This window comes from Lepidochelys olivacea (genome assembly GCF_965140295.1).
Source record: "Lepidochelys olivacea isolate rLepOli2 genome assembly, chromosome: 12".
Classification (NCBI taxonomy): Eukaryota; Metazoa; Chordata; order Testudines; family Cheloniidae; genus Lepidochelys; species Lepidochelys olivacea.
The window spans coordinates 7,908,049-7,929,999 of NC_140422.1; the positions used below are offsets into that span (position 1 = coordinate 7,908,049).

At 45.4% G+C, this 21,951-nt stretch overlaps 2 protein-coding genes across 2 annotated transcripts; one reads left to right on the forward strand and one right to left on the reverse strand.

The window, feature by feature from the left end:
• Positions 1-984: 984 nt before the first annotated feature.
• OGFOD1 (2-oxoglutarate and iron dependent oxygenase domain containing 1) lies at positions 985-13,751 on the reverse strand. The gene is made up of 13 exons (XM_084644820.1): positions 13,522-13,751; positions 13,169-13,314; positions 11,325-11,371; positions 10,232-10,332; positions 9,196-9,312; positions 8,489-8,580; positions 6,673-6,801; positions 6,094-6,207; positions 5,168-5,247; positions 4,741-5,036; positions 3,195-3,317; positions 2,069-2,127; positions 985-1,394 (listed from the first exon to the last, which is right to left on the reverse strand). Exons 1-13 carry the CDS (start codon positions 13,688-13,690, stop codon positions 1,233-1,235), a joined length of 1,635 nt encoding a protein of 544 aa, XP_084500946.1. The 5' UTR covers positions 13,691-13,751; the 3' UTR covers positions 985-1,232.
• Positions 13,752-13,983: 232 nt separating this feature from the next.
• Positions 13,984-21,951, forward strand: NUDT21 (nudix hydrolase 21). Its single transcript, XM_084644821.1, has 7 exons — positions 13,984-14,221; positions 16,210-16,410; positions 17,461-17,524; positions 18,845-18,934; positions 19,546-19,621; positions 20,444-20,558; positions 21,674-21,951. Exons 1-7 carry the CDS (start codon positions 14,106-14,108, stop codon positions 21,693-21,695), a joined length of 684 nt encoding a protein of 227 aa, XP_084500947.1. The 5' UTR covers positions 13,984-14,105; the 3' UTR covers positions 21,696-21,951.

The following is a 21,951-nucleotide window of genomic DNA, read 5'->3' on the forward strand; positions in this document are numbered from 1 at the left end:
CAATGTGGCGCTCCTAGCAAAGTCAGAACTGCACCTAGCGTGGGGGCAGCAGGTCACGCCAATCTGCATTTAAGATGTTATTTTAAAAGCACGTACTGCTCCTGTCATGGCTGAGCAACCAGTGTCCTAACTAGCCTACCCAGCGGGCTGGGGTGGCATAGATGGAACAAGCTGCTCAGAATGCAAAATTAGGTATTCAGCTACTAGAGTGATGGAGACCATACCACTGCCCAGCTAGAATTAGGCCACAGCTTGAAGGGTGACAGTGAGAAGACATACTGGGGATGGCAACCGCACCTATTATATTTGTCCAAGAGACAAGGAGGGTGGATAGGCCCTTCACTACATTTTTTCCCCACCAGCACACATGATTTTAACTCCTGCTTATGTCCTCCCACTACCCTTTCCCTGCCCACCAAAACCCTAGGGGTTTGTTCTTTGTATCAGTACAAGTAGACTGAGGCTGAAGGCTCCCCCTCATCCCTTCCCAGATATACAAGGTTTCACTTTTTTCATTGGGGGGAGGGGAACCCATGTTTTTGGGAGACATTTTCACAAGCTTCTCTCCTTTACCCACCACCTCCTAGACAATATAGCTAATTATGTGGCAGCATGCTTTGCATGCACCATTTCTCAGTGCAGAGGGAACAATCAGGCCCCAGAAGAGATATGGCTTGCAGATCAGGGAAGTCAGGAAGCCCTGGTTTGGAACAAAGCCTGATTCGTTCTTGATGACCAGTTGAAGGCTTTGGACTACAAATCTGTGCAGTGCTCATAGCAGTCACCAATTTGGGCTTACACGAAGTCTCAATGTGCATCATGACACAATGTAAATTCATTGCAGGGCTCTTCAGGAGAGCTGGGCTGGAAGGCTATGAAAAGCAGCTATTCAAGAGTTGAGTGTTACGGATCCAAGTAAGACTCCCTCTGGTGGAGCAGCACCAGAATGTGAGAGCGAGTAAGAGTTAAGATGGGACAGCAGAATAGTGCTTCCATTTGTTATTAAAAAACCTAGCAAAGACTCACTTAGACTTCAGCACCAGCATGACAGCTCGGATGCAGTCAGGTGAAGTTAGCTCTCTGCCTAAATCAAATCTAGGCTCATCAAATGGCACCAGCCGATCCATGCATTACAGGTGCACCCACTAAGAAGACAGTCCGGGAGACTATTCAAAACCCATTACTGTATCACTAAGCCATTCCCTCTCAGAAGATGGCCATGCCCAGTGCTGTCACTCATAGTAGACAAAAGAGAAGTCCCAGAATCCAGCTCTGCTCTGATGTTTTTTCGGATGCTCCAAGCTACGATGGTTAACATACTTCACAAATTTCAAAGTCTCTTTGTCTCTGTAAACCAAGGCCAAGCAGTTGTTCTCTGGATTCACCGTCAGCAGCTAGAACAGACAAGAGAGATCTTGTTTTGGTGTTTTTGGAGGGGGAAGCAGGAGTTATTTTCACAAAAACAATTTCAAGATCTTATTCACATCAGGGAACCATCACCAAAATAAGGTACATTACAGCAGATAGCTGGAGAATATCATGAACTTCTATGCTGAATACTGCCACCAATGGCATGACTCCAGCATAAGCCTGAGAATAAACAACATAGCCCACTGCATATTAAGACCCATCAGCTTAGGTTCTTTATTAGACAATTGTCATTTGCCTCATCTAAAAGGGGCCTAGCACGGACACAATATTACCATTGTTGTTATGGAAGCACCCAGGGGTCTCACACAGGACTGGAACCCTGTTGCGTTAGGCGCTGTACAGAAACAAAGGTAAAGATAGAATCTAAGCTCTTCAGGGCTGGGACTAAGACAAGCAACCCTCAGAAGAGATGGCAAGTGCAGTTTTTACAGACAGACATTTTGGGCCCAGCTGTGCACAATAATCATGGGCTACAGCCAAGATGGGGAGCATTTCATTGCTCCCCAATCCTGGAACTGCTGCTATGTTCTCCCATCCCCCGTGTAGGTTAGAGCAACCTCAGTGCTGCTCTAGCTCTATGCACCAAGGAACGGTCTGCTGGCCAGGGCTTACGAGTTGAACACACCATGCTACTTACCTCTTCATCTTCACCCTTGGCAATGTAGGATGTAAAGCCACCATACTCTGCATCCCAATCTGAACAGGTGAAATAGGAGAGAGAGAGACTTAGAAAGCTCAGCACTCTCTAGTACTCCCACTCACCCACCTAGATCAGTAGCATCTCCACCCTGCTCTCCAAAATTCTTGGGTACCATACTGCCTCCAGTTACCTATGGCCAGTGTTGTCATTCAGAGACATCGGCTTGAATCAATACACCTCACTACCCACCAGGTCCCCACATACCCAGGGGATTACTACCAACCTGGAAGAAGAGGCTAGACCCTCCCTGGGTTTCACATCCGTGGAACAGACACCTCCCTGTAACTAGGTGATTGAATAGGATACGCCTGGTGGTCCCCGCAGCATGCTCATGTTGACTCTGGCTTGTGCATTCCCAGGGCTGCTAGCAGCTGGCCAAGATGCAAAAATACTGCTGACCATTTAGGCTTAAGTTTTCAAAAGTGATGAGCTCGTGCCTGACTAGCTAGACCTGCAGATAATCTCCCACCCCTCAAATTCACTCGTTACTTTGGAAAAATGCAGGCTTCAGTATTATGTCTTTTTAAAAAAAAAAAAAATCTACACATGAATTTAGTGATAGTGTCACATGAAATGTCACCAAGGGAACAGCCCCTCCACTCTCCTGTGGGTGATCTCATCCCACAGCCCCATGCTTGGAGTGAGGATTCCCATCAGAAACTCCCCCTACTCAGCTGGATGGCTTATACTGCAAGACAGGTCTTGTTTCCCCAGAGGGCTGGCGAAGTGCCCTGGCCTGGCCCGGCCCAGGGAGTCAGAGAATCCATTGGGAAGTAACCTAGCGCTACTGCATGGCAGTACAGAGCCAACTACTGTGGGACTGGCCTACGTCAGCAATCCCAATCCTGCTGCGAATGATTATTAGCCGGGACACCAGGTGACATCACTGAGAACTGGGAGAAAAGTAGGAAGGAGCCTTCTATTTAGAGAACAGTATGAAAGGTTTGGTGGCTTCAAAACCGCTGAAAATTTAACAGATGAGGCCAGATGATTTCCAACAAAAGTCCCCTTTCTTTCCCCTTGGCAGCAAGGAAAGGGAAGGCTTGGATCTCCCCCCACATACCTTCACAGCCACAGAAGAACAGCAGGTCCAGGGCAAACTCTGTCATTTGGGTGTCATGGACTAGAGTGTAGTGGCCGTTTGTCCAGTGCCTCAGCTCCCCCATGCACATGGGGACACTTGAGCCTAGGGGAGGAAAGCAAGAGTCTAACCAGCTCGGGAGGATACAGCAGCTGCACAACAGCTAACATCTACCACCCCAAAGGAGAAGGCAGGCAAACAAGCTCTGCATCTTTATTTAGCCTCTGAAATACCTCCACTTTAAAGCAGATAAATTTGGGTCCGGCAGCCCCAGTGGGAGCATGAGGAGAGGAAAAGGCCATGGTCACATCAATTTCATTCCCAGCAGGCATGTGCCTTGTGTGTGCCATGTTTGAGGGGGCCGGGAGCTGCCATGTGATAAACACAGGCAGGTTATGGAGTCCAGCAAGGCTCTTACCAGCCTCTGAAAAATGGAAGAGCTCCAGGTGGGTTTCCTGTCTGTGGGACTTACAGCTCGAAACTTTAAAACCAGCATCCTCTGTGCTCTGCATGGACACCCAAGCTCCTAGGCGCTTCAACAGGAATAGGGTGTTGCCCCAAACTCCCCTCCCTGCACTGATGTACTCAGCCATCTCAGGGATGTGCAGATCAAGTTGTGGAAAGTGCTTTGGGATCCCTCAGGATGTGGAGAGACCTTCTATTCTCAGGGTTTGGCAGCCCCACAGTTCCGTTTACCATTCGCACTCTCTCCCCCCTATACCCCATAGCCTCTTTCTCCCTCAGTCAATCACAATGTTTCACAACAGCCATAATGAATGGGAGTGGTTAAAAAACACAGAAGGGGAGGAACAGAAGTAGTGGAGGCTATGGGGTAGGAGGGTAAAAGGGAGGAAACTGATTTCCATCACCACCTGTGCCCACCAGGAATCTTAGGTAATTTAGGGTGCAACAGGGTCTTTCACAGAAGAAAAATACTTGTAAGAGAATAGGAAAATGTGGGTGTAAAACCACATTACAATTGGCAAAGGGTTCAGGACAGGTGTGGTTCTTGAAGCTACTTAACTCTTTTTAAACAGTTTGACTAGATTTCAACTTGATGAGGTCACTTACTACATGTGTAACCTGCAGAAAGTCATTAACTCAGGCCACACCCTTTCAGAAGCAGTCACTGATTTTAGGTGTCCAATTTCAGACACCTTGAGCCTGATTTATACAGGTGCTGAGCATCACCATTTCAAACGAAGTCAATGAGAGCTGTGGGTACTCAGCACCTCTCGGAAATCAGGCTTAAGGTGGCCACTCAAAATCAGTTGCATCCGATGAAGTGAGCTGTAGCTCACGAAAGCTTATGCTCAAATAAATTGGTTAGTCTCTAAGGTGCCACAAGTACTCCTTTTCTTTTTGCGAATACAGACTAACACGGCTGCTACGCTGAAACCTGTCAAAAATCAGAGGCCACTCTTAAACTAACTGTAGCCTTGGGGTGAAATCCTGGCCTCTGTGAAGGCAATGGGAACAAGGTTTCCATTCCAGTTCTTTTAACTCCAGCCCTGCTGGCTTTACTTACTGTTCTTTGTATCACTTTCTTTGGTTTGGGGGTCACTTTCAGGCTGATCTACTTGGTCACCATCGCCGTTGGCCTTTTGACTGGTTTCTCCTTGCTTGGGTTTGGAAGAGCTGTGTCCAGTGCAATCTGCAGCCTTTTCTTCTTCTCCCTCCTCATCCTCATCAGAGGAAGCCAGGAAGTGCAGCTTTAGGCCTGTGAAGTTGGAGAGCAGCAAGAACAAGGCCTCGGAGCGGAAGAACTCCAGGCACTTCCTTAGGACATCCGGAAGGCTCCCCTCCTCAGCCTTCTCGTAACATCTGAAGGAGAGTGGGGATGTGATGAGCAGATAGCTGGTAAGGATCCAGCATTCAGACTAAGGAGAATACCTGCTAGGCATCTCCCTGGCAGAACATGGCTGACGGAGTTAACCAGCAGGACTCAACACTACCTTTTATTGGGTGGCCCTCGGCTGCTCCATGTGATGTTGTCTTTTTGCAGAGCTTCACACACAAGCTGAAATTTCTCCCCCTAGGAGCCAAACACATGGAAGAACCCTTTAACACACGGCTGCTCCACACGCTTTCCTGTTGCATTAGGAGTAGCTGCTCAGTGCTGTTGTGCGAGGCATCCGGCTTTAGTTCTATGACCTGCCTTTGTCCCACGCAGCCCAGCAGGGGCTAGATGAATCAGAGGGTTGGGATGGTGATTGTGATCCTCCACTACCCTGCAGCTTGTATTATCAATTACACCTGTGCAGAACGGGCATGAAATGCTACTAGATTAGCATCCTCTGCCCTCACACAGGTGAGAGCATTCCCCACTTTACACAGGTATATGTGACTGCATAAAGGGCCAGGCAAGGTGAATCAGACCCAGGACCCACAGCCTCTGTAGGGAAGCCAAGTCACAGAGCGTAGCCTCTACTGGTCATATATTTCACAAGTGGTGCAGCAACCCGTCCCCCCGTTCCCAGTGCTTCCTGGCCCGGAGACTAGCCTATATGACACAAGGACTCAGGGTAGGGATTCCACCAAAAACAGGGCTAGGGGACAGGAGGCAGAGCAGAGACGAGAGAAGGGAACACGAGGAGTTGGAGCAGCGTTTGTGGTTCAGTCGGGGTGTCCCTGTGCAGAAGAGGGGCTACAGTCTATATAACTTCAACAGGATAAATCGGGTGGGGTGGGGTGGTTGCAGCCACAGTTCCTCCATTCCTGCCTGAAGCCACTAAGAGAGGAGGAAGACCAGCTGGATCTCAGCTTCTGAGCTGCACAAATGACCCACCGCATTCACCACCAGTTTGTGTTCCACACAATGCCCAACCAGCACCCCAACCTGGGGAACAAGCCCACACACAGCACATCATCCTGGACCCACCTTAAGGAAGTTCTTCAGGAGAAGCTCTGATCGCTCCTCAAATTCCTCCTGGATCTGGGCTTGGGAATCCATGTCCAAGTAAACTGGGTTGATCCACTCGTACAAGATTTCATGCTGAAATAGAAACATCTTGATTTGAATGCTGGATTTGAGATTACACAGATAATGGGTCTTCCCCCCCCCCCCCACCACAACGGTGTAGGGCTGGACCATCCGCTTACTGCCCACGGCATTTGCTGCACTCCCAGCAGTACTGCAGCCATTTGCAATGGGCACAGAATTCCTTATACAAGGCTCTCACTAGACCTACCCTCTCTCCCCAAACCAGTCACTACTAATACAACCTTGCACTTTTCATACTTGATCTCAAAGCCAATGAATGGATGAGGGAGAGGGGGAAGTTAACAAGATTCAGTTTTAAGCATCCAAGAGATTGCTGCAAACAACAGTGAGAAAAAGGGGGAGTTGTAAAATTCAAGGAGCCCACTGCCTCAACTGTGTGCCTTCTAAGCATAAGTATGCCACAGACACGATGGAGGCTGGGTGGGGGGCGAGCAGATCTATGCTTTTTTTGCTTACATCGTATGGGATATGTGGACTCCGGGGCAAGAGGGATTCAATGTAGCGGAGAGGCCTGGCCACTGGTGGGCCATGAAACCAACCACTCACAGACAACCGGCACTTCCCTTCTGTCAGAACTTCAGACACCTGGAATGAAAAGGTGAGGACTGCATTACGAGTAGTATCTAGTATGTGTGTATTATGGCATTCCTAACGGCCCCAACTGAGCTCAAAGCGTCATTGTGCTAGGTGCTGTACATGCACTTAGGAAGAGAAGTCCCTGTCCCCAAAGAGTTTACACTCTTTGGAGACAGAAAGGATTATTGTCTGCAGTTTAGATAGGGGAAATGAAGTAAGATTAAGCGTCTTGCTCAAGTCTGTAGCAGGGCCATGAATTGAACCCTGATCTCCTGTGGCCCAGTCCAGAGCCTTAACCCCTGAACTATCTTTAGAACCGCTACGCCCCTGGGGCAGAGCAGGAGCCAACAAAAACTATGGGGTACATTTTTTGCTACTTGGTTTGCTGGATTACTATTTACCATGATCTGCAAAACTCAGCTTTGATGTGGCTATCGAGGAAACACAAAAAAGGATGCCCAGGACAGGTACTATGGGAAGTAGTCACAGTCCACGAGCAATAGCCATACATTAATTTACATATGTTTATTTTTACCTTAAAGCAAAAGACCCAGGCATTTAATAGACTTTATGCTGGCTCCCTGCACTGGGGTGAATTTCAGACTGGTCACTGGAAGTCAGGGGCTTCTGTATTGTGATGAGACGACTGATTAGTGCAAAATTTGACAAGTGCTAGTCATCGCAATGTACTCAGGGTGAAATTAACTAAAGGCGTTAATTCCACATTTCAGGATATATAGTGTCCTAGGGGGCTTTGAGTAATTTGGGGTGGTGGCAACAACTCCCAAAACCATTTGATAGAAAACAAAGTGTGGTAGGTCACAGCTGTGCTAGAAGGTGCTCACATCCAAACTATGAAAAAAAGGGAAGCCTGGACCAAGATTCAGAGATGTGTTTGGAAGTAACAGCAAAATGCTCCTTGCTGGATGTTTGAGAAAAGGGATTTTTGCTGACTTCTGCTGTGAGGGGTTTGTATCATGCTGACCCTCACTTAGTCATCTAATGGCAACACAAAGACACTTAGATTAATCAATGAAAGGGTCAAATGAAGAGATTCAATGACTGCAAGTACTCTAGGGGGATAAGTGATGAACTCTGGGAGCCTTTGGCAAAAGCACTCCCAATACAGTCAGCTGACTTTTTAAAGCCTATATTAACAGTGTCAAAGGCTGAATGCAGGACTTTGAATGTTGCTAAACACAGGACTAAATATCAGTTAGCAGGAGGCAGTCACAAGGCTAAGCTATGAATTCACATGGCTTTCCATGCCTACAACAAGTTGCCAACTGATAACAGCTTGGGGAATGACCAGTAGGGCTTTCTGTTTATCATCTCACTTGTATCTTAAATAAACCCCTAAGCCATATAGCTGAGCTCACGGCTGGCCTATGTTAACACATTCTCAGTGCTGTTTCCCCGCTGACTCCTTGCTGCTGCGCGTCCCGCCCCATGGTATTCTCAGGGTTCCGTGAGGTACTTTTATTTAGAACACACAGAAAGACCATGATGGCGGACACTGGAGCCAGGATGTTACTCAGAGCTTGATCTGAAGCCCTTGTCCTGCTCTGTGGCTGTACAGCACCTAGCACAATGGGGCTGCCATTCTGGTTGGGGCCCCTTAGGGTGCTACCACAATACATCCAATGAATGCTTACAGCAATCACACTTGGTTGAAGAAAGAAGAGCAGCTCCTTGCCTGGTGGAAAGAGACAGGAGACACTTCGAAGAAGGCCAGGGAATTCCATGAAGGGACTAATGACTTGACGACCTGCTGCGGCTGAAAGTGGCCTGAGCAAGAAAAGACCATACGTGCTCTTTACAGTCAGACATGAAATCCCCCCCGCCCCCCACAAACCCCTTTATGCTAGTTCCAGAACCACTTGGGACTGGTAAGTCCTGTAGGCCACATAGGAGGGAGTTCCAGAGTAGGAAGCTGGCCTGGGAGGCCTAAATGCCCACCAGGGTGGGCATCTCCTCCTGCCTGGATCTCAGTCACTGAACAGTCCAGTTCACAGAGGGTACTGGGCAGAAGTGTGGCTACTAGCATCACCCCCATCCTGCCACCCTCACCTCCCTCTGCAGCTATGAGTCAGAAACAAAAGGTTGCCCTCTTCATCTGTAAACTTAATGACCCCCCCATCTGCTTCATCCCCCAAAGCTAGTCCTAACTGAGCCATTACCCAGTAGCACAATCCGCAGTGACAGCTTCCACCTGTCTCACTCTGAGACATACACATCACAGCAATTCACCAGCCTTCAACTGAACGAAGCTGCTTCTCCTCAGCCTACCCTGTCTTAATAGTGGCTGCTATGAAGACACACAAAAGCAAAGTGTGAGTGTTCCAAATTTGTCCCTATAACTGACATCCTCAGACATACACAGCCAAGGGACCACAATCCTACCATCGGTGCTGTACAGGTCCAGAGTGCCCCCATCGCTCTTCTCCCATGGCGGAACCAGGTACAGGATGAAGGCAATTCTCCGTCCTTCCAGCTCATCGTCATGGCATAGCAGGGTGTCTGCAATCACAAGCTTTAGCATGCTTGCACAGGGTTTGCAGAATTCATTCATTTCAGTGACCATTCCCCATCCCTGCACCTTTGAAAGCAAAATCCATCCCCTTCCCTGGAGCTGCATCCTCATCTGGCCACAAGCCCATCTGATTCACAGACCTTGTAGATGTAATTTCCTCTGGACTCCATTACAATTACATCAGCTGAACTAGTCCATCAAAGTGTGTAACTACAGGGCCCTCCTGCTACCCTCCTCTCCTCTTGCAGCTGCTGCTACTGCTCAGTGAGAGGAAATTGCTCAGCTTTCCCGCATGATTCAAACACTGTCTCTTAAAGCCACAGTTGCATCAAAATGCACTTCGAGCGAGTTCCCTGCTGGCAAGAAACGCTGTCCTGACAGTGCTTGTGACTGAAGGTCTACTCAGCCAGGACAGCATGGGCGGTACCGGTGCAAGCTTCCTTCTCTCCACTCCATCGATCTCACTCAATCAGGAGAACCACTTCCAGGGGGAGGCTGGTGTCTGTAACTCACTCAGTCCTGGGCCAGCAAGGGGACCCACATGACAAGACAAGATAAAGGTATTAATGACAAACACCAGGAAAACCTTAACTTCCAGAATTTGAATCCCAGCCATCCTGGGGCCATTGGACTGGTCACAAACACTGGATTTCTTCAGAGAGGGGCGGCAGGGATGTGGGGGAGCTCCTGAGTTCACTGGGCCTGTTTAAACTATTAATAGCAAAAATATTCAGGTATATCACTTCTTCCATTTTCTGGCCACGACTTGCTTCCTGCCTGAATCTTTGCTTTGCTGGAGGACAGCTTCGAGGAGCAGGAGTTGCCAGGGAGCTTTGAAACTGGGGCCCCCTATGGCAATGTAATGCTCTCCTTCCCCTCAGAGGAGAAGGCACCCTGCTCACTTACCTGTATACTCATACTTAGCACAGGACAGGTCAATGGTTGGTTCCAGCTCCACCTGTGTAACTGCAGACAGCCACTCCCGGAACTCTTCAAACAGAACTTTCCTGAGAAGACAAGCACACAGCAAATGGGACATGTAGCCCCTCAGCCTAGGAAACCTTTAATGCTGAGGTGCTGCAGCACTGAGTGCATTGTCGTGAACTATATTCAACTTATTGCAACTATTTGTAAATGCCAACGGTTAAAGATGTATAATTCCTGCCCGGAGTCTTGCTTTCATGGGCAACCCTACAACAAACATCCGGGAGTGCAGCCCCTATGCTGCTGAGAAACATTTAAAGCAACAAAGCAGTGAGAATGGATTTAGTCAGTAAGGAAAGAGATGAAAGTTTCAGACTTCTACACAGCAATTTTACAGTGCTAAAAATAAAGAAGGGTTTTGGGGGAAAGGAGGATGAGAGGATTGAAATGCTAATGGGGAAGCAATCAAGGAGGAAACTGAGATGATCATTAGAACTAGGTGGATGGGGGAATCTATGCAATTTCTTCCCTCCTCCCCCAAAACAGTAAAGCATATCTTATACAGCTTGAGTTAACGAGACACACAGTTTGGTGATAAATGGGGTTTTCGTTAAGAGACGATGTTAGATTTAACAAGAAAAACCAAACCAAACAAAAAGATGCATCAGGTAGGCTATATCAGGCTTTTAATGAGAAGCTCACAAAATTTTTTTTAAAAAAAGATTATGCAATATTATCAAATGTGCCTTTTTCTGGTATTTTTTCCTGAAATGTTTACTGTAAACTTTATAAAAATAGTTATAGAAATTTTTTTTACCAAAAACTATTTTTGGTAAACAAAAAATTCTAGCAATAGTGTTTTTAAAAAACTGTCCCAATCTACTAAAAAAAAAAAAAAAAAATCAGAAAAAATAATCATGAAACATTTATGAAAGAGAGTCCATTTTCAACAACCCTGAAACAGGGTTTTTCACAAATTTTTCACAAAATGATTTTCATTTTCTGGCCATGTTCCTTTTAGACCTCTAGAAAAGGGTGCCTGATCATTTGCCGTGATTTACAGGAGCTACTTTACCTTAATGCTGAGATGTGAGGCTCTTTTCTCTTCTTCAGATCATCAGACTACAGACATGCATGGAAAATAAGAACAATTATTTCATTTAGACTCTGCTCTAAGTCACAGTTGAAATAATAACTAAGGACAGTACTTAAAATAAATATTTCTAGGACCATCATCAGTGTAACTTTTCTGCGACTATTCTGGGAACAGGAGTGCAGAATGGAGGGCAGAGGGCCATTGCAGGCAAAAGTGGAATTAAGTAACCCAAAAGTTATTAGGCACAGTGCCACCATCACCAATACAAGTTAAAGGTCTCATGACACTGGTCCAAGACTGTGTAGCAAGGTTGAGTCACTAACATGCCAAGGAAGTGTCTGCACTTGGGAGGAGAGTATCTGTATGCTAGAGCTACCAGACCTCCAAAGAACCTCTATGTTCAGCATTGTACAGGACGTAGACATAGGAATTTCTCATTCAGGTGACAGAGATGGAGCGACAGTCAATTTTCAGAGGTCTGGGGTGAAGAAACCAGAAAAGGACTACTACTGTCTAGTATTTAGGTTTAAACCTGCATTCTCCTGTAGTCAGTCTGCAGCTCTAATTCTGCAGAACTCATCAGTAAATACTATTTCATGTTCATATGGGTACAGACAAGCAACACAGCACATAAACAACCCCAAGAAGAATGGTCTTCCTTAGACTTTACAGATTACAAACTTCAGAGTGCAATAGGAGGGAGCCTGGTCACATGAGACTGGGACATAGGCCTTAAGGGGTTTCACTCCCAGCTTTTCCATTAACTTGAGATCCCCTACAGACCACAAAGACAATCACAGCACATATGTGGGCATGGCAGAATTCAAATTTTAAAAAAATAATTTCAACAGATAATATTAATATTTTTAAGATTTTTTTTTATTGCACAGTTGTGCAAAATTATGGGATTTAAGGATTTTTACCCCCGTGTTTATTCATTTGAATTTTCACAACTGCAGGAAACTGAAGGGGGTTGGACAATAATTATTTAATGACAGTAGACACTGATATTCAAAAAGTTAAAGCTTTATAATAATTAAAACACAAGTTGTCAGTGTCACTTGTCAAAATATACCAAGTAAATATCTTTAAGTCAAACTCTAATAAGTTGTCAAGCAGCATTTTTCTTACTTTGCCTATCTGTAAATTTCTATTATTATTATTGATGGAAATATTTTTGTTGTTTTTTTGTGTATGGTGAAACAGAAATTTACTGATAAAAATCTAATCCTTCCAAGCCTAGATGTGTTAGATAGATATAGCCAGGTTTTCCAAAAGCAGCCGCTGGTTTTGGGTGCCTAACTCAAAACTGCTTGGTTCTGATTTTCAGAGATGATGAACACCCCAGACTTCAATTAAAGTCAGTAAGAGCTGCGTGTTCTCAGCACTTTTGAAAACAAGTACCTCGTTTTAGAAGCCTAATTTAGAGCCACTCAACAGTCAGCATCTGAGGGGCAGCCCTGTTATTCTGGATCTATAAAAGCGGCAAAGAGTCCTGTGGCACCTTATACAAGCTTATATAAGGTGCCACAGGACTCCTAGCCGCTTCAACAGTCAGTGGCAGCGTTTGAAAATACTTGCGGTAGCCTGTCGTCTGGCTTATCATTTCCAGGCCTCAGCGCTGCCAGCTGTTAAATGGCGGCACCCGCACATTCTGCGGGAGCATCTTAATGGGCTTAGCTCACGTTTGTGAGCCCTTAAAGAGGCGCCGACAGAGGGGCCAGGGAAATGCACAGCGTCGCTGCCAGAGGTGTGTGCCGCCGTGTCAGATTTGCGCCATTCGGATGAAGACGCAGAAGGTTGGTCCTGTCCCGGAGAAGCACCTGTTTGAACTTGTACAAATCGTTGCACTTCTCGTGGAAATCCAGGTCCAGGAGCTCCGTCTGCAGCCCGTCCAGGAAGCCCGGGCACTGGAGGAAGTTGGGGATCACGCAGTGACAGAAGGGAACAGGATCCACCGCGATGGCCTCTAGGACGGTAAATAAGACACGGTGAAGCCCGGGACGCTCCGCGCAGCAGGACAAAGCCCAGCCCCCCGCTCGGCCCTGGCGCTAGGGTCGTGGCGCCCCCGGGCCAGCCCTTGCCCGGGCTCCCCAGCCAGCGGGGGCCCGGCTCCCGCCCCGGGCAGGAGAGAGCGGCGCGGCGCGGCCCGGCGCGGCTCCCCGGGTCTCGGTACCGTGGTTGAGCGGCTCCCTGCAGCCCCAGGCGGCCCCCGCCTTCTCCTTCAGCGCCGGCTCCCTGATGGCCGCCGAGAACTCCCCGCGCACTTCCCGTTTGTCCCGCTTCTTGCCCGGCTCCCCCGGGGAGGGGTCCCGGGCCCGCGGCCCGCGCCGCGGCCCACTCATGGGGAAAGCGTCGCCCGGCCCGCGGGGCTACAGCAAGCCCGAGGCGGCGCCTACAACTCCCGTCATCCCTCGCGCAGCCACCGGAACCAATCGGCCTGAGCCGGGAAGGGCAGGGCAAAGCTCTGATAGGCCTGGGGGTGGGGGAGGGCAAGGCTACATCAGCCAATAGGGACGCTGAAGGATCCTGCGGCGGGAGCGGGATGAGCGGCTAGAAAGGCGGGCGGCGGAAGAGGAGCCGTAGCCGCGCTCTATGGTCCTGGCGCTCTGTGCCTTCGTCTCTATGGTTCCCCTTTCCGGCGCGCGGGCAGGCGGTTCCGGCGCAGCCACTGGCGGTGTGTGTGAGGCCTGGCGGGGATGTTAATGGTGGACGCTGCTCCCGCCGCTGAGCAGCAGTGACCCAGCCCCGCCCGCTACCATGTCCGTGGTGCCGCCCAACCGCTCGCAGACCGGCTGGCCCCGCGGGGTGAACCAGTTCGGCAACAAATACATCCAGCAGACCAAGCCGCTCACGCTGGAGCGGACCATCAACCTGTGAGTGCCCGGCCCTGGGGTGGGGGAGGCCCCGGCCAGCCTCGGGCCCCGGCCCTCCCTGCACCCCCCTCCCTTGTCTCTCTGGGAGAGACCCGCCCCAGCTCCCGGGGGAGGGAGAAAATCCCCCTCAGTCCCCGGGCGCTGCTGACGCTGGAGAAAGCCACCAACCCTTCCTTCCCATCCCCCTGCTTGTACCTCAGCCTCACCTCCCGCCTGGGGGCACCCCCGACCCGCAGGGAGGAGCTCCCTCCTAACCCCATCCGCGCACGCTGGGGAGGGCTGAACTCGCTGGGTAACTGGGGAGGCCTCTTTGCAGGCTCGTGGTCTGGAGGAGACTTTCAGTCTCTGAGGAGAGGCTGGAGGTGTAGATCTAGTGAAATTTAAGAGCATGTTACTTTGGGAGCCCTGCACATCTGTTCTTCTTAGGTTTTTGTATTGCATCTGCCACTGTAGTATCTGAGCTTGAGTATGGGACATAGACGTTTGTGCCCCACGTATGTTCACTGTTTAGTGTTTGCTGACTGTACAGTAAAAATATGTAATATCTGGACTACTGGGAGCTGCAGGATGCAACATGGTTTACACCGAGTATCAAAGATGTATGTGCTAATGTGCAATAAAAATATTTTCTTTGTGTAACTGCCTTAGTGGGCCATCTCCTGAAGCAATCTTTCCTTTACAATGGACAGCACATTCTGGTGCTTTCTTCTTTGATAGGTAGATTTGTGAAGTTGCAGTAACAGCAAATAACAAATGTAATACTCAACCGTAAACAATTAAACACTCAAAAAGACAGTTATGCATCACTTTTTATATAGTTGAGTTTATTCTTACAGCCCAAAGGGATGGCTCATTTTAAAAAGTGAAAATGTTAATATACAGGGTTTCTTTCTGGAGGGAAAAAAAATCAACAGGAAGTTCTGATTCTTTGGAATTTGTGTTATCAGTACAGGTGGATTTTTTTTTTTTTTTTGGACCCAGGTTAAAGAATTTGACACATTTATAAAGTGGACAGCATTGCTGTATGGCAAATATAATCTTATTTTAGAGACTGAATTGGAATTTAAGATTTTGGAATAAATTAAGTGTAAGAAGAAAGTAGTGATGAAATCCTAAAGCTACAGATAAAGAGGAGAAAATGCAAGAGAATGGTAAAGTGGATAATGAAGACACCAGTGATCAGAAACAAGGGACATGGATTTGAGAGGATGTTCATTAAGAGCTTCTAAAACTAGAGATGCTTATAGAATAGCAGTATGCATGAGAGCAGGCTTTGGTATTCAGAGGGCTAGCCTTTGTGGTTTCTGTGCAGGGGAGGGGGGCTGGGGTGGAGGGAATTCCAAAGTAGCAATGAATTTGGGAAGCTGTATCTAAGATTAAGGTTGTAGAAAAAAAGAACCTAAAAAAGACAGATTTCAAGTTGAATGTTTGTAATTACTCTAATAGTCATTAAATTGAACTGTGACTTATTTATAAATGTATATTGGCATATTTCATCAAAGCACCTGCATACCACAGATCAATAAAATCAAGTACAAATCAACAAAATATAATGGAATGTCCCCTGCTAATTAACAAACCCATTCCCTGTTATTAGAATGAGTGTTCAAAAGTCTGTTAAACAGATTTTTAAACCACAAGTTTAAGCTCTCTCCTAACTCAGGCAGTTGGTTTCAGAGATTCAGTTGGTCACAGAGGTATGGGCTCTTTACCTGAGTCTCTTACTGCCATTTGCAGAAAGCTTCAAACCCAGGACCAGTTACTGAGTGTGACCCAGCAGTTAACTCTTGTGGTGGCAGAGGGACAGTCTCTCACATAAGTGGAGCCTAAATCATAAATATTTTGAAATCAGTGATCGCTAACTGTACAACAACAGTAGCTGACCGTCAAGATAAAGTACTGTGCACTTGTGCATGTGAGATCTGGATTAGTCTTCATGACATAGTAATATGTGGTTTTTTTTTTTTTACCCCCTCCTTCCCCCCCAGGTATCCACTTACAAATTATACATTTGGCACGAAGGAACCCCTTTATGAGAAGGACAGTTCAGTGGCAGCCCGGTTTCAGCGCATGAGGGAAGAATTTGACAAGATTGGAATGAGGCGGACTGTAGAGGGTGTTCTGATTGTTCACGAGCATAGGCTGCCCCATGTGTTACTGTTGCAGCTAGGTACAACGTTCTTCAAACTGTAAGTGTGTATTGTTGGAACTTGACATTACAGTAACATTTAGTAGAATCACAAAGCATTACCAAATACCAGATTAGTTGTACAGCAAGTGCACAAGCTGCTCAGCTGTGCTAATGGAGCATGGATTGAAGTGTGAAATCCAGCTGTTGCAAATGTTTATACAGGGAAACATTCTGAATCATCTCTCTCCTGCAGAAAATTGATGATGAGGTGCTATTAAGTGTGCTGACTTCTAGTCTTCGTTGTAGTACACATTATCAAGAGGAGATGTTTTTAGAATTCATCACCAGTAATTATTATTGTCCCTGAATGAAGGGACATGATGAAGATAAATCATGTATAAACACACTCCGTTAACATCTTAAGTCATTGAGGCTGAATTTTAAACATATAGCTGCTTATAGATTATCCTGTTTCCTTGATATGGAAAGAGAAAGTAGATGAATTCTTGTAAATTTCACACAATTCTGAATTAGAGGTGGGAAAGACCTGATGGGTTATCCGGACCACCAGACCAGAGCAGATTATCAGCCCACAGTAGCTTACCTTCTAGTTTTTGTGCACTCCTACAAGTGTGGTGTGTGGTTTTTTTTTTGGTTTTTTTGGGGGGGGGGGGGGGTTGGGTTAAAACAAATGCAGGCGCGATGCCTACAGCTCAAACCTACCCTTTTCCCATTTTTCTCAAATCATTAGGCCATTTCTGTTAAATTTTGTAGCTGAACTGTGTCCTTTTGAAAAGTCCTAGTAGGAACAGAGCATGTTGTTGTTTATCACGTTTTACTGAAAATAAGTCATTGTTGCCATGAAAAAACTAATTGGAGGTGATCGACTCAAAAATGCTACCCTATTTAGTTTTGAAGTTGTAATAAATCCAGTAAGGTGAAATTTGAAAGTTCAGATTCTTTTGGCTATTTCTTCTGTTAAGAGCTTGCAAGTAAGTTTGTAAATTCCTAAAACTGAAGAACTGAGACTCCCTTAAACTTACCTGTGAATATATCTGTAAATAAAATAAAAGATATAACATTAGTTCTCATCATTAATTTTTCACAGACCAGGTGGTGAACTCAATCCAGGAGAAGATGAGGTAGAAGGACTCAAACGTTTAATGACAGAGGTATATTGTCTTCATTTTTCTTTTCTTGTTACAATTGATCTCCAAATGCAATTGAATGTTGAATAATTCTTGAATGTTTTTTAGCCAAAACATTATAAATAGCCTTTTTGCCATTCCTAGCCTTTTGAGTGCTTCAGTGATTCCCAACTAACTTCTTTCTGGTAGTTCATATAGTATGATATACTACTTCATTCATATATTTGTATTATGATAGTGCCAGAGAGCAGTGGTGGATTAGCCACTGGGCAACAGGTCCTATGCCCAGGGGCACCAGCCAATTGGGGGTCCCCAGAAAAATGGGCTCCCTGGCACCCTGACCTGCTCTGCCCGCTTGGCGCTCCTGGGGGAGCGTGTCTAGGTGCATGGGCTTGCCTCACTCCAACCACTTGGCACTCCCAGAGGGGAGTGGGGCAAATCCTCGTGCTGTGACCCTGTCCCTGGCTGGAGTGGCGGGTGGAGCGGGGAAGCCCTGTCCCCGGCAGAAGCTGGGCTGGTGGAGCAGGGGGCTTCCACTTGCTCCTGGCCCAGGGCCTGAGAAAACTGCAATCCGTCTCTGCCAGAGAGAAGCAGAGTTGTCCAGTGCTTAGGGTACTAGACTAGGACTTGAGGAACCGGGGTTCAATTCCCTGTTCACTGCAGACTTTCCTCTGTGACCTGGCACAACCTTAGACAGGTCTCTCCTTAGCCTCCCCGTGCCTCAGTTTCCCATCTGTAAAATGTGGTTAACACATCTTTACTTCACAGGGGTACTGTGAGGATAAATACATCCGATTATGTTGCTCAGATACGGCGGTGATAGTCAGACCCAGTCAATGATCAGGGCCTCATTGTGGATGACTGCATCCAATTCAGTTGTCCTCTGGTATCCTGAACTAGATGCTTAATTTATACACCAGGGAGAACACATTACTTAGACAACTCCTGCGAGTTCTGATTTAAATGGCTTTATATTCTAGCTCTTGGGGTCAATTACACTCAATTGCATTTGTGAACCATATTTTCAAAAATGTTTGTAAAGGCTGATCTACACTGAAAAGTTACATCAGCATAGCTGCATCTCTCGGGAGTGTGCAAAATCCCTCTCTGAGAAATGTAGTTAGGCCTAGTTTTATACTTTGTCTGGAACATGAGGACCATATATCTATCAATATATTGGTTAGTACACAAGTATTCTAACGCTAATATAAGACTACTTTAGCTTGGCTCTGAATTGCATTAAACCCTTATTACAGCATCCCTTAATGCTTCAAGTATCTGGTTCCTAAGAGTACTAGCAATGGAACATGTAGAAGTTTTTTGACTGCAACTGGATTTTGACAGATACTGGGACGTCAGGATGGAGTTCAGCAAGACTGGGTGATTGATGACTGCATTGGTAACTGGTGGAGACCAAACTTTGAACCTCCACAGGTGAGTGTCCATCCCTGCATAAATTTGATGATTAAAAAATAATTAGCAAGGTATGTTTCTGCAAAAAACTGAGTCCATATACTAATCAACTTATTTGGGCAGCCATGGCATGTCAGGTTTCTTTTGTTGGGTTTTTTTGTTTGCTTCAAGATTTATTCCTTTTTGCTGGCTGCACTTTATTCCTTTTGCTGCGACTACAGTTGGGGCTTTATTTTTCCAGAATGTGGTGTCCTTTAAAGAATATCATCTCCCTTTAAACTTTATTTTTAATTGTTTAGTGACGATAACGTGCTTGGCACTGTGGTTCAGTTTCTCTTGCTGTCCTGGATTGTTCTTACCTGTTTCCTAGTTTCATATGGTGATCTCATTTTGAGACTGCCAATGTTTTCTAGACTTTGAAAATTTAACTGTGGGGGCTCAGTGTCTTTCGTAATGTTTTATAATATAGTTTTAAAAAAGGTGAATAAAGTTGTAGCTGAGGTAGTTCCTTTTCGTCATATGTGTGATTGTCCTTCTCTGTGATTCATTCCTGATTCTTTAAGAAGCACTTACAGATCACTGTGTACTTTCAGAGTGCTGTACAAACTAATTAAACTTTTTTTCCCCCTCAGTATCCATATATTCCCGCTCACATTACAAAACCTAAAGAGCACAAAAAGCTCTTCTTGGTTCAGCTGCAGGAAAAGGGTAAGCATTTGTAGACAGAGGTTCTAATCCATGTTTTAGTTTTGTGTGTGCAACTACTGAGACAATAATTACACATTTCATATTGAAAACAAATGTGGTGTTAAATTGATCTTAATGAAAACAGGCTTGTCATCTGTAAAGCAAGGTCCATAAACAAAGTTTCATAAGCGTTCTGCTAAAGAGAATGGGATGGGAGAAATAAAGGATCTCATGCCCCGAATGCAAAAATAATTAAAATGTAGTCAGACTAGTTCTTTAAAACTTGCTAGCAAGCATGTACTGTTTAGGTTTTTTTGTATTTAATCTAAATTATTTTAATAGATTATAGTAACTTTTTAGGCCACAACATAGGCTGACAAAGTGGGTGAGGTAATATCTTCTATTGAACCAATATCTGTGGGTGAAAGAGATAATCTTTCAATCTTCCACTGACACAGATTGTCAATTTCAAATTAAATTTTAAATAGGATTTTTATATATAATTTAAATAAAACCAATATTTAAAATGTTTGAGTAAAAATATCCAATTTTCTTGAGGTTGTGTTTTGTTTTGTTTTTTAAAAATCCACCCTGATTTTTAGTCCTCATAAACTGGGATCCTTTGCCAGGATAACAGGTGGGATAGGAGTGCCTATGTACAAAATCCCAGCATTAGAGCTCCACCTCTAACTGTGTAAAATAAGTCCATTGGAACACTGTAGTTCTGGATGTCAGTGAAGTGATTTTGTATTTAAAGGGGGGAGGGACCCTCAGTGAAACCATAGTTTGAAATTGTTTGAAACAACTTTTCCATTGTTAATACTAACTTGGATTCATTTTTAGCTTTGTTTGCGGTCCCAAAAAATTACAAGTTGGTAGCTGCACCGTTGTTTGAGCTGTATGACAATGCCCCAGGATATGGACCTATCATTTCCAGCCTTCCTCAGCTTTTGAGCAGGTATAGTATGCTGCAGATTCACTGTATAAGCAGCTACTATGCTGACTAATAAATTTCTCAGCATTTTTATAATATATTTGAGGTGCATCACTGCCATTCAGATAAGAAATATGCATTCCTTAGCTTTCTCCTTTACTGAAAATAGTTTGTACCTCATCAGGCTTGAGTTCACTGATCTTACTCTTCGTGTCACCTGTGGTGGTGTTGAGCATCTACTCAAGTAACTTGCCATGCAACCCACAGTGTAATTTGTCAACTGTCAGTAAAAGAGGTTCCATTCTTTACCAGTCACGTCCACCCGGTTGCATGGAAAAACCTTTGAGATATCAGAACTGGTACCATCCTAAAAGGCTTGTACCATTCTTACTCTTTATTTTTATCTCCCAATTTATCTGCTCTCAGCCTTTGCAACTGTTGGTGTAATTTTCACTTTTCCTATGTAAAGACCACAAAGGAAGTCTCTTCCAAGAAACTAACAAAATGCTGATCTTTAAGCAGGCACAGGTTGTATTACTGTTAATCACTACTCTTGCAATAGCTTAATGAGAGCTGAAGTCCCAAATCTCTAAACTTGGGTTTCTAAGCAGTTGTTAAAAGCAAGGACATCTGAAAATTAAGATCAATACATACTTGATGCAGTACAAAGAAGATTTGCTATTTCTTGCATAATGGTTTCTGTGTTCACTCTGCAAACTTCAGTTTTAAGAGTTTATAACTCTTGTGTGAAGCTTCTTGTTCAAACCTTACACCGGACATATGCAGTATTTGTCCAATAGCAATTTTCTTCCACACTATAAGACTCCCCCTCCTGCCCCCCCCCCCCATGGAAACAAAACTCTCATAGCTTCTCTGTCAGAGAAAAGCCGATTTTGAAGGTTCAAGAAGAATTAGTTCTATAGGATTGGATCTCTTACTATACTTGTATGTAAAGCTGAGGTTAGGGTCTACCTGGTGTTGACAGTTACTGGCTGAGGTACAAATACTTCTTGACTGGAAATCTCATCTTTGCTTTCTGTCAGATGTGAGTTTGTTTAGCTCAGAAATAAAATATTGCCTTCTACATATTAGTGATGAAAATAAATCTCTTGCATGGTATAACTGTTTTTTTATTTTAGATTCAATTTTATTTACAACTGAATTCCCATATACCTGAAGAGTGTGGTAGAAGAAGCCGTCTCTGTGAGCACAGCTTTAAGATGTAGAGGGAAGAATACATGTGATGCAAGGATTTTTTTTTTTTCCTGAAAACTGCTAAACTTTCTATTGTCTGAATAGCAAAGTGAATCTCAACTGTGTAGATAGTGGGATGTCAAATGTGATTCAGTGTTTTAATCACTTTTCATTGTAATAGTCGCCAGTTTTTTTTGTACAACATTAAACAAAATAGATTGGA